Source organism: Polypterus senegalus, chromosome 10, assembly GCF_016835505.1.
Source record: "Polypterus senegalus isolate Bchr_013 chromosome 10, ASM1683550v1, whole genome shotgun sequence".
NCBI classification, from domain to species: domain Eukaryota; kingdom Metazoa; phylum Chordata; class Cladistia; order Polypteriformes; family Polypteridae; genus Polypterus; species Polypterus senegalus.
The window spans coordinates 153,891,438-153,904,875 of record NC_053163.1 but is presented as its reverse complement, the minus strand read 5'-3'; the positions used below and the strand labels follow the sequence as shown (position 1 = coordinate 153,904,875).

Here is a 13,438-nt window from a genome sequence, read left to right as displayed (position 1 = left end):
AAAAATTTTATAGTTAAACAGTTAGAAACAGATTAATCTGAAAAAAAAGGAATGCATTTAACTTAGTTTACTTTTTAAAACTACTTTTTCTAACTATGACACAAACTGAAAATTGTCCCTGGGGGAGATGGGTTTCAAAGATGGGTGAGGTAGTCATCCATAAGAACTTTGCATAACACACAAGGCATTTCAAACTGAAAAACGAAATGGGATGATGTACCACACCATGTCAACTTAAAGAAATGTAATATTAAATTGCAGGAATGAATAACTAACAATATGATTAAACATTTCAAATTACAAACACAAATCAATGCTTCTATGTGACACTAAGTATAATGGCGGTTTACTTTCTAAATGTATAAACTGTAAGGGACTACATGGAACACATGAAAAAAAAAAAAAACTAAATATTTACATGAGTTGAATTGCTGAATATTCCAAGGGGAGGGAGAGATAGAAAAAAAGTGAAGACTTGATCAGTTTCAAGTGACAAAATATCTGGCTATATATTCATGAGAGGGACTGTTTTTGATAAGCGCATAGTTCATTAAAACCATTTTTTTTATTCCACTTATTCCAAACTCCTTATAGACTGATAGTTAACATCGACCACTGCTATACCCTGGAAAAAATAGGGTGAGTATACTTTGAAGCTTCTTGTTGACCACCATAGTGTAAGCTTTTCCCAAATCGTATCGGCAAGCTGGACAAGTGAACACGTCAGCCCTGAAGGAGCGCTGTAGGCATTCCTGTTAAAGAAGAGTAGGTAAGAATCCATAAGACTTATATGAAAATTCATATTCAAAACAATGCAACATTAAAAAAAGCAGTTTAACATTACTTAATACTTTTTACAGTATGTCTGACAGCAGCCTATAGTCCATCTGCTCACACAGATTCAAGACTGCTGCAGAAAGTCCAGATTGAAGCTTGAACAAGTTACAGTTTTGAGCAGTCCATCATTTAAAAAAGTGCTATGGTGTCTGAGCTAATTTAACATTGGACAAACCAAGCTTGATTTACCCCTTAACATCTTGCTTAATTAAGAAGATATTCTAACAGAATTAAGCACTGGGAATTCAAGTTAACAATGACTTGATTTGTAACCAAACTTCTGTGTTTCTGAGATTTATATAAAAAAAAAAAGTCCAAAATTGCTTTCTTAAAAGTAATCTGGATACTCAAGCAGTAAAAACCATTTATACTTTAAGAAAACTCCACTGACAAGATGTAAATGTATGTAGTTCATACGCATTGGGATCTCCTCTCAAATTACAAAGGTTGGGCTTAGTCACTACATGAACTATCCTATCACACTAGTATACCTTTAATAAATCCATTTCTAGTTGGAGACTTTGGCCCAAACCCTTTGCTGCAACAAATGCTACCTCATGAACGTACTCGTCCATCTTTCAACATTCAGTTTGCTCTTTGCAAAACATCAGGTTTTTTTTTTTTTTTGCTTCCTTATCAGATTACTGTATACATGGAGGTTGCTTCAGGTCCTCTGTTTTTAGCACATTAGTTAACAACCTACAAACAAAAGCTGTCATGGCAGTTTCCCCATGGATTTTTGTTAGCCACTACAACCATCATATAAAACAATATATCTGGGTAATACAATTTAAAAAAAAAAAAATATTGCAAAGCAGAACTTTAATCAGTTTGTCTACCCTGCCCATTGTATGCGATTCCTCAATTTGTTATAATTAAAGAAACAACACACTTGTCCACATCAAACTTTAATGGCCACCTTACTACCAATCAAATTCCTCTAGAAAACCTTCATTGTACCTGACGCATTGTGGTGAAGGCAGTTTTGCACATCAGGACAACTAAAATCACTCGCCTCAAAAAAAAACTTTCCAGGGCAATCCCACTTGATCAATAATAAATCTACACCACAAACGTATGTTATGAGAGTTCCTCTTTTAAAGTACCAACTGTTTCATGTTGTGAGAAAACAGAACCACCTAATAATCCCATTTATTACTCTCACTCAGCAACTTTCCCCACAGGCTTTTTTTTTTTTTTTTTAAATCCATCAGTCAAGACATTACCTTTGAACCGATGCCCCCATTATATAAGAGGGTGGGGGAGGGGAAACTACACAATTTGCACAGAATATGCACTGCCCACCAATATGGCTGATGCAAAACTTAACTATTACAAAAACCCAAAGTATTGTTCTCACCTTGCAGACGTTATGCTGACATTCTGTTGTAACTGGCTGGAAGACAACCTCTTGACAGCAAATGCACAGGAATATCTCTTCAACTTTATTAAGAAATTTCTGAAAATTAAAACAAAAAAGGGAAAACATTATAAAAATAAACCACCAAATTTAAATTTAGTATTCTCTTCATGGTTTAAAAAAAAAAAAAAAGTTATTGTACACCAGAGAAATCCCAACTGTGCCACAATCATTAACCAAATTTATTCAATGCTATTTGTTATGTATGTTACACTACATTAATCTTTATTGATCCCCTACATGGAATGTAAGCATTATAATAGCTCAAAGATAGAAAGAACATCAAGCAACATAAGACACCCTCAGAACACCACTATATACAAGATTCTTCACAGAGAGAAAAACATACATCTGGTTTGACTCAAGAAAAGGAACTTAAATCTTTAATGATCCTATTAATAAGCTTAACTATAAAATTCAGTCTCAGTAATGACAGTAAAAACAATCCTACAAAGCAGAAAACCACCATCACAACAATTAGTTGTGCCGTCACCAGTTTCTTGACACTGACAGCTCCACTAGCACAAAATTTATTGAAGTGAAGCAGATACATAAATTCAGAACAATACAAGCAAAACAGCAATCATTCCCTAACAGCCCACAAATACAATTTACCAAAAATACAAAAAATAATAATTCAAAGTTAAAATATTAATTTCACAAGACTCCAGTTTGTGGGTGAAAGACAGCATGGCATGCCCTAGGCAGAGATTCTACTATAACAAATTTTAAACTGACAAGGCCAAAGTCCTCAGAATTAAAGACTTGTAGGAAATGATCACAGCAACCTTTCACCACAATAAACTTCAACCACCTTAAAACAAACAGCCCTAGATAGAGATAGATACTTTATTAATCCCAAGGGGAAATTCACATTTATACAAAACCAAAACTAAAATTTCCAATCTCCCGTGGCTTAGAAATTTTACCACAAACACTTTAAGAACTAGTAACCAAGTTGAAAAAAAAAAAAGAAGGTGGCACTTACGTTTTCAAAACAATGCTGTACATGAGCCATTTATAGTGTCACTCCAGGTTTAAATACAATACAATTTATTTTTGTATAGCCCAAAATGACAAGTAGTGCCACAATAGGCTTTAACATGTCCTGCCTCTTGACAGCCCTCCAGCCTTGACTCTAAGAAGACAAGGAAAAACTTCCAAAAAACCAGTTGTAGGGAAAAAATGGAAGCCTTGGGAAAGGCAGTTCAAAGAGAGACCCCTTTCCAGGTAGGTTGGGCGTGCAGTGGGCGTCAAAGAAGGAGGGGAGTGCATACAATACACAAAACAGAACAAATCCTAAATACAGTATAAAAATAAAAAATTTACAAGCATAGAGCAGAATTTAACAGATGACATCACATATGATTTGGATTTAGGTTTAAAGAATTTAATAGCTAACAAACTCCAAAAAAACGCCGAACCAAAGAAAACCCATAAAGCACTAAAGATGATTTCAAATGCAAACATGACCACTGTGATTTAAAAAAATACAAAATTAAGTGTTTGTCGTCATCAATTGTTTTTTTCTAATCCACTTAACCCAAGTTAGAGATGCAAGGAGTTGGTGCCAATCTCGAGAGCACTCTTCAAAAAGGTAAAATTATGGCTAAAGATGAGAGGAAACCCAAAAGAGGCCTCCCCTATTAAGCCACCAAATCAGTCACTACACCAAGTGCCCTGGCAAGAGGCAGATCAATTTGTTAAGTTTGTTAGCAATAGCATGTAAGTTTTATAAAGCAAAGGAAAAATGAAAATAAGATCATGAGGGGAAGGGGTGAGCCACTTCCAACTGGTTTATGATCACAATCGAGCATTATTAATAAACTCTACTATTTCAAGCACATTATGTTACTTGTGACAATGGTGTGGCTTGTATTGGATTTGGTTACTTTATATAGTGGAATTTTTTTTTTTTTAAAACCATTGACATGAGTGCAGCTGTGTAATTTATACTTTTTAAAAAGAATCTCCGATTATACAGTCATATTTGTATAATTTTCTAGAATGGCAGCCTTACTATTCCATTAGCAGTTATTTAAACAAAAAAAAAAAAACACAATGTGAAAGGCACGCAAGTGAGTGTAGGACTGCAAATTACCCCAGTGTGAAGGTCTGCACTGCCTCGAGTGTCTACAGAAGGCCTAGTAACCTGTTGTGGGCTCCCTGCTCCCATCTTGTATTTAAGTTACAACAGTTTCACTTTATTTACATTGCTTCCATTTTATTTATCTAGCCTATTATGGGAATTACCAAGTATTAAAATAAATATATATTTTTTTAATTATTCACATTCAACGAAGACACTCCCAAATATTACAAGAGGAGCATTTAGAGACTAAAATAATTTTGGAGAAAGAAATCCAGTAAACACTGTTCAATAACAAACATCTTACAGCACACTCTTTTTAGATGTGTTCACATATAATGCAAGACACACTTATTGTCATGTCAGCCATGTCTGTATGTCAGCATTAAACTACTCTGGACCCCCATGAACCTACTTGCTTGACACTTGGCATAATTTTTTTTTTTTTCCCCAAAAGATGTTTGTTGAGGCAGCTCAATTTTCGTTAAGATTTTTATACATGATATGTTTGAGAAAGTTTTAAACTTTTAAAATTTCCAATTGAAAAAGTATTGGTGAACTTCAAACTCAATATTAAAGTATTCTGTTCAACAAGCAACGAATTAGTTTGGGGTTTAAATTTCGCCTTGACACTGGTTACACCAACTAGTACAGTTTGAATATTTTCATCTTTTACTCGTCTGACAGCCGCTTGGATACCCAATTTAATACCATGGAAAGGGTGATTGAGCAAGCAGCTCATACAGCAACACCTCCTCCCTCTGCTTGAGGGAAGTTAATCATGAAAGTGACCCAAAAAAAAAGGGTTACTTTGAAAATTAATGGAAGAGGAAAGCAAATACATAAGCATTTAAAAAAAACAAATTGACTAACTGAACAATTATCTGCAGATTATTGTAAAGAACAGACATCATCAACCTTCAGCTAAATGGTGCTGAACTAATTAATCACATTGGAAAGGTGCACTTCCCCTTGGTGATACAAGCAAAGGATGGTTTAGAAAGGGAACTGCAGTTGGTGTGTGCAAAAGATTGGGCATGCAACAAGGACTTCAAATGTTAGGCAGTTTCCACAGTGTATTGGCACACTTACATCAGACTGACAGTGCTTCAAATACCAAGGACAGGATGGAATTAAGAGTCACGTAGCAGTATAGCGTACAGACTAAACTAGGATTAGTTTATCCTAGCCCAAAAACTTTAGACCAATTGTCACCTTTGGTATTCCCATTATACAATCAGTTTTGTTCCCCAAGTTCTTAATTATTCACAGTATGTAATTGTAATGAATTACTAGGCTTGGACTAATAGCTAGATGAAGAACTTATTTCAGTTATTTTATTGATATTGACTCTCACCCAGAAGCTACTGATCAAGCCTATTTAGCCTACATTTAGAACATTGTAAAGTATTTTCAAAAAGTACATATTTAAAATCGTAGTCTACCAACAATTATATTCTATTATCTATGAGTTCATTTACATGCACACACAAAACAAGCATAAGGTGAATAACCCAGGTTAAGGCAGAAACCAGGTTTCTTAATTTTAATTTAATGTAATTGTATTTAATTACTAAATTAAATTAATTGCTAAATTAATTAATTACATTCATCCCTCTTTAAACATTTGCTACTTGGAGCCACCAATATTCACAGTATGAATGCCTGCCACTACATCACCCAATCACACTTTTTCAACATATGTATAGCAAAATGCAGGATGAAAACTGACAAAAATTATCACCGCCACATATTTTTACCTCGGCAAGTATTGTGTTTAGTCAGGTTACTTGTTTTAATAATCAGTCGCATGTTACTTTTAAAGCATTATCATAATGTGCTATGTTCAACCCATCAACATAAATGTAGCAGTTTCAGAAATACTGAAACAGTTCAACCAGGAGAAGAAATAATGCAGTTGCCTCAGGAAATTTTGTGGAAGTTTCCACCCTCTTCCACCCGCAGCTGCCTGAAGCATTTACAAAGCAAAGACATGCTTGGACTAACCGCAATGCAATGGACACGCACACATTACAAAATCCTGAACTATAATCTGGTTAAGGTTTTATGTGGCCAAATAACTGGGTTACTCATGTTAACTAGGGTCCTCAGAGACCAATAACACTTTCTCTAACAGGAATAACTGTTTACATGGCATTTTAGAAACTGGACTTCTGGGAATAACAGTTATTAAAGCACATGTAAACGTATTGACAATTTGAGTAAGATTCAGTGTTACAGAAAAACTGATTATTGGATGAATATAAAACAAACGTGACATGCTCAAACCTTTGTATCAGTAAACTTAGTCCCAGAATGCACATCAATCAAATCACATAAGTGGGGAGAATTCTGTATTATCTTGATCACCAATATTGCTGTGCATAACATTGAGAAAACTCTTTTTGCGAACAGATAATCACATATTTGTACTGCTTTGCAATCATTAAACTCTAATATAACTACTCCAAGATGATAACGCATACTTTAAAATTTAAGGTTTCCAAATTCCTTTGCAGCCAAGTAGATACTAACTGGATGAACAAACCAATCTTTTCCTATGCAATACATTTCCTATGCTCATTGGTTTTAAATATATGCTCTAAACTCTGACAATTAAACCTGTGATTGAACTTTGTCAAACTGTGCCGTCTACCTGTTCTTGCATTTCTGAAAAATAGTCTAATTTCTGAGTGCTGCCTTTCTATGCTGCATTAGTGCAGACCTGCATCATTAGAACAGCCGCCAATATTTAATTTACTTATGTTTGAGTACATGATTTCTTTGCAAAAGTGTAGTTTAACTGGTAAATATACACTGGTGATGGAAAAAAAAATATTTTCAAATGACACTATGGTTGTGCACATCTGAAATTCACCACTAGACATCTTTTCTTTTCACTAAGACCAGTTTGCAAAGAAACAGAGTACAGACCAACATAAATTAATTGCACTCTTTTTTTCCCCCATTAATGAGCTACTCACTATCCAGTAACATTTACAAGTTGGTCAGTGTTTAAAATGCAAGGGCCACTAAAATAGATTTGAAGTCTCTTACAAATACAGTGAAATGCAGCTTTTGTTAGGTTTTAAAACAGGGCAGCCAGTGGTCTTCATAGGGATAGTGCCAGCAAATTAAAACAACAGCTAGAATAGAAGAAAAATGTAATAGGACAGATTTCCTGGCAATTGAGGATCTTTCACAATGAATAGTCCGATTATAAAACAGCAAACACTAGAATGAGAGCTGACTTTTCAAAAGCTGCCAACTAGTTTTGAGGTGCCAACTTTTTCATCTGCATTCACTTTAAATTCCTGGTTGTATTTAAGGGCATGGACATAATCCAATACTAAAAAAAACAAATCCAACACTTCAACCTACCGGTCCTTCTTTAAGGGCCTCCAATGCTTCGTTCCAGAGCTTTTTGTTCAACTCATCCTCTTTAATCATCTCTTTTTGTTCCTTTGTCAGCTTATAAGCTTCAACTTTTACCTTCTTTGGAGTTTTCTTGCTTGGAGATGGAGATACCCTGTCTGCTAATAGTATTGGGCGAGGGGGAAAAAAAATAGATTATTCAGATTATTACTCTCCAATGACAATTCAGTTACTTGATATTTTTAAAATAATTTTTCAATTGTTAGATACAGAAAAAAAAAATTACTGGTCTCCGATTTCCTCTTTCTCTTGCCCTTGCTTGGTGTGGATTCCACATCTTCATCCTCTTCGTCCTTTAATTTTTCCTTCTCTTTTGCAGCAACAGCTTCCAAGTAACCCTCTGGATACTAAATGATATAAAAAAAAAAAAACACAACACTAAATAACCAACCTGCTATAAGTACACACTACAGTCACTTGACCTTCCATAGGTTGCAATATGGCCAGATAATTGTTTAACTAGGTTAAACCATGTCAAGTGTTACTTTTAGGGTACGTAAAATTAAAGCAAAATACTAGTTAACAGGGGCATTCATGATACTTGATGTGGTGTAGAAGCTACATAACTGGATATTGCTTCTAAGGATGCGAGTGTAAAAAAAAAAAAAACACGTTTAAATATTTAACCAATTTCACGTTCAAAACTGGATAATTAAATTAATCAATAAAATACATATATAATTATGTATAGATACATATAAAATATAAAAAATATAGAAAAATTTCCTCTAATCCCACCGTCTTCTACCCATACCCCTAATCATAGTGTGTTTGTAACTCGCACATACAGACCCCGGTAAAATGGGTTTTTGTACCCTTACTTTCTAGTCTTCCTCCATTTTGCATGCTCTGATGACATACACAGACAGAATTAATCCAGTAGGTGTTTCCCCCACTGGGAGTGGCACCAATTATAACAACAAAGGCAGGGAGAGAAAGGAAAAAAAAAAAAAACAAAAGCACACTTTAGTGAGACAGAGATACTGGTCTGTGCAGACAGGACATTCAATTAAGATTTAAAAAAAAAAAAAAAAAAGCCCAGGCTACACTATGTTGAGTGCATTCTGCAATGCTTATCATTTATAACAGTCGTCTATATCGGCTTTAACCATTTTAGGCTTTAAAGGTGTTATTCATTTTAAAAGGCATGTTATTAGGCCGTTCGTGTTCTTCGCAGTATATTGTTCACTGTTTTAGTTTTCCCAAAAAGAAAATGTGAATTTTTAAAATGTATTTAAAACTGAAGGACTCGTTCTCAAATAGATTTTTCCCTTACTTACTGAAGTGGTAGCACTGCTTTTAATGTTGTTTTAGCACTTCCATCTTAGAGAATGTACAATCCCTCAGCAAAGAAGCTATCAATATGTAAGATGCCCAGCTATTTCTTGCCAGTTGCTATGTTGGAAGTAAGCACAGCCATATGAACCATGAACTGTTTCACTCTGTGTTGTTAAACAGGTCTTCTCTACTGGATTGAAGTTCATATATATTGAAGTACATAACATACATAATATACATTATACACACACTTGTTGAAAAGAAATGGCTAATATTAAACAGAAGCAAGCAGAGTCAAGCTACTTATCTATGACTTCAGGTCTACCATACTGCAAAGGAAGCAATTGAGAGAGCAAGAGAAAGTGCACAGCAAATAGCCAAGACCAGAGGGTAGGAGGGATGATGGAGATTGCAGTACCAAGCAGAAAAATACATGTTCCCAACATTTAAACCCAAGCTCCTAATGTTTAAGCACTGACCACCTACATTAGCATAACACACAGATCAAAACTGTGGAGACTAATTAGTGTCATGCAAGCAAACATTCTTGAGGCGTAGTGCTGACAAAGTAATGTTACAGTACATGATAAAATTTGACAATAATTAGACAAACATTAAAGCAAGATAGAATTTGTCTGTCATGTGCAAGTATGCCAACACAAATTAATGCATCTGTTTGTGGAAACTGAAGCCAGAACTGAAAATGTGACTTGTAGTAAATTTAGCCAAAACAGTACAGAAGCAAAAATAATTTAAATTTTTTTTTGCTTTGTAAATTTAGAATTGTCAGATAGGTGGTTTTCAATAACCATGCCCTTCATTTTCTTACTTTGCCATTGTCTTCATGGCATGCTTACATTGTCTTGAAAATATCTGCTAACAGGTGATGTCTAATTTTTCAAATAAAAATAATTGTGTGCACCACCACCTTATTCAGGTAAAGCAAAGTAGAAGCACTAGATGCTTATGGAAACATTTTTTTTTTTTTTTTTTAACTCTTATTGATCTACTAAACATCAAACTGTAACCAAATAAAATGTGAGTGCCCACAGGTGAAGAACGTCCAAAATAAAAAAGGCTTTTGACCCAATCTGCCACTATAGCACCAAGCGTGCTACTTAGTGTACTCCTCCTCCCTTTCAGTTACAGTTCAATTATAAAGACAAAGCTTCAGATTCCACCACTGATTTCAGTTGTCATCTATACATCATATCACTTATAAGCAGTCACATTGTAGAAATAGACAACTCAATTTAGAAGTAGCATATAAAATGTAAGTACTAACAAGGACATACTTTAAAAAGTATTACAGAAACAAACTAATTACCTGCATAGTCAGACCCAGTTTCTTGATCCTCTCCTTCCCGTCCTTTGTCCAAGGTGCAGCTTCTTCATCATTCCTCTTTAATAAATATCTCCACACTAGAAAACCAGACTTTCCTTTCTCAGGCCAATATTTGACCACCTGCCAAAGAAACATGCACATTGTAGTGTGAAAAGGCATTTATAATTTCTTCTTACCAATCTGCCTCATTATTGTGATTTTTACAGGATAGGTTAGCATACAATCAGGCTGACAGCCTAAAAGGGTGAATGCATAGATCACCTTGTAGATGCCATCATATCTATTTCCATCTTCTGGGCAATACTTGCTATGCTTGCGCCCTTTGGAGCTTCTAATCACTCTGACTGGTTTTCCTGCTTTCCAGTCCTTCGCTTCAGCCCCATCCTTGTCATTCAATGGAGCATTACAATTCAAGGCCAAAGCTCTGTCCAGCAAAAGAGATAAAAAACAGAGACATAAATACAATACTTCTCCTATCCTCTTGTCAAGTATATAAACTAAACTTGACTATGTATTTGAGAAATGAACAATTGGATTAATCCTGAATATTCATTCACAACAGAGTAGAGGTATTCAACTCCATTCATGGAGGTCTGCAGTGGCTACAAGTTTTCATTCCAACCAGGTCCATAATTAGAAGACAGGCCTAGCAGAATGTGAAACTTGGTATTTTAATTATATGGCTTTAGTGTTTTTATTCTTCCAAGACAAATCTTTAACACATTGTAGATTTTTTCATTTTCTGAGAACATCATCCATTTTTGTTTTGTGGTCAGGTACAGATTTATACATCTTGGTTCTTCCCTCCTCTCATTTCAAAACAGTTTATTAGCACAGACACTTCATGATGCATCTACTCAGGTTTAAATGGAAGCACGCCAGCTAAAGGTTTTTAAGCAGCCATCAGTTATTAAACAATGAAAACCTCAATGCAATCGTTTAAAGCTTATAATAATAAAAAAAAAAAATAAAAGGGACAATGATGGGTTCTAAATTGTAACAAATGTTAATTATAATGAAGTTCAAAAATTACACACTGCTTTAGTGGTAAATAAATGGGTTTTAATTAAACATTTGGCTAAAGTAAAGACCTGCAGCCCCTGAAATGTGGACATCAGCAAACACACACTTACTAGCCATATTCTCACTTTTTGTTTTTTATTGTTTTTTGTTAGTGTCATTGTGCCCTCTGTTGTGCTTTTGTGAGTTGTAACAGTCTGTGCCCACCTGACGATCGATAGATAGAAAAGCATAATAACCACATTAAACTGGAGAAAAAGGTTTTAATTGGTCAACACATCACCATTCATAAGATAACCACTAACAAGGAAACCTAAGCTCATGGGAATGAACATCCTCCTCTGCAAAAATAGATATACAATCAGAACAGAAAAACCAGGTATCCAATAATTGAATAAATCTCGGGGGGTTGGGGAAAAAAACGCTTATTCTTGAATTGTCTTATATCAAACATTCTTTGCATTCATCCATTCAGGCAGTCGGCACTACATCATTCACCACATGTACTAAAAGTAAGTAAAAGTACATAACATTGAAGGCTCATGTAAACATTTGTAGAAGAATATATCAACTCTGTGGCATTTTAGTGTTTAAGATATGTTTAGTCTGGTTGGGCATGTAAGTATTGCTATTTACATATTTTTTATTCATTTAAATTCTTGATCGTCATGGCAGTCTAGTTATTTCTGATATCCATGTGTGGGTAAAAATACTAGACAAAATTTTTAATCGTTTTGTTACTATACATGACAGCCACCTATACAAAGTAAATTGCAGTTACAGCTTTATCTAGCTTTGAACAGCAGGGACAAATGGATGAATAGAAAGTATTATCCCAAGAAGAGACACAAGCCTCTCTCTGAAAACAGCCTGCTGCAGTAGCACTCTAAACTCGCATCAAACACCATTTACAGGCATTAGTCAACAGATAAGGTCTTTGGACTTTTAAGTATAAGCTAGCACCTCCAAGGGTACTTTGCATTGACAAAGGCTGACCACTCAAATTCTATTCACTACATATTGATAAATGCACTTTGGCACCTTGTTCAGTATAACTGACTTGGTAACAAGTGTCATTACCGAACAGCTTTCATTCACCTTAGATATTTAAAAAAAAAAATACAGGTTTTCAAGTGAATTGAAGCTGAGGGGAGGCTACACATCAGGGACCTTTGAAAATGTAAAGAAAGCCACAGTAAAAAGATTGAAGCACAGAGTGGGAAGGAGGACACTGCCCATAAGAACTTAGTGCTATAAAAAAAAAAAAAAAAGCATAAAACTAAGCGGTTTGAATAAAGGGAGGGAAAAATTAAAAAAGAAATCCTAAAGCATTTATCTTCCTTCTGAAATATACTCATTTTTGCAATGTCTGCAGTCAAAATATTTACACTTGAGGGAGGAATAAAGTTGGCCTCTGGGCAAAATACAAAACAGCATACTGCTGGTGAAAAAATGTAGTCTGAATGATTTTTAAAATCAACACATTTCCAGGAACAGCTAGCAATTACCTTACCAATGCATTAAAAAAAAAAAAAAGTCCAAAATGAAGCCTAAAACGATACAAATACCGCCATCAAAAAAAGCTTGATATCAAACCACTGTCCCAGTTAATGGAGGAAAAAACTGACCTGATGACAAAGAGCAGTAATGAGAATTTTACCAACTTAAGCTATCCGGTAGGACACCAAATTGACCTAGAGTAGACTCAACCACTCATGTCAGACGTGTGTGTGTGTGAAGGGGGGTTGGGGGTGTAAAATACTGTCCCTATGCATCACCCTGAGAGGATGCATGACCACTCCATTAGCAGCAGTTCAATTACTACTTAAGTGCACTTCTACTTAAGCTTGACACATACACTACACAATAACATATCAGTAAAAAACTAAATACAACAAACTCAAAACAATGGTGAAACAAAGAAAAGCTATGGTAGACAGACAGACGGACAGCATTTAGATTGAAGTCTAAATTCTAACTGTGCTTGGTCAGCTGCAGTCTAAAAAGTATTCCA

The 13,438-nt window shown here is 35.0% G+C and overlaps 1 protein-coding gene across 2 annotated transcripts in view; it reads right to left on the bottom strand.

The window, feature by feature from the left end:
• Nucleotides 1-448: 448 nt before the first annotated feature.
• uhrf1 (ubiquitin-like with PHD and ring finger domains 1) overlaps nt 449-13,438 on the bottom strand; it is a 42,211-nt gene continuing 29,221 nt past the window's right edge. The window contains exons 12-17 of one of the 2 annotated variants that reach the window (XM_039767101.1): nt 10,666-10,828; nt 10,387-10,524; nt 8,008-8,128; nt 7,728-7,882; nt 2,198-2,296; nt 449-752 (exon numbers count right to left, since the gene is read on the bottom strand). In XM_039767101.1, the coding sequence (XP_039623035.1) occupies nt 603-752; nt 2,198-2,296; nt 7,728-7,882; nt 8,008-8,128; nt 10,387-10,524; nt 10,666-10,828 (826 nt within the window). In that variant the 3' untranslated portion in view covers nt 449-602. The remainder of the gene's footprint in view (nt 753-2,197; nt 2,297-7,727; nt 7,883-8,007; nt 8,129-10,386; nt 10,525-10,665; nt 10,829-13,438) is intronic. The other variant, XM_039767102.1, reaches the window with a different exon arrangement.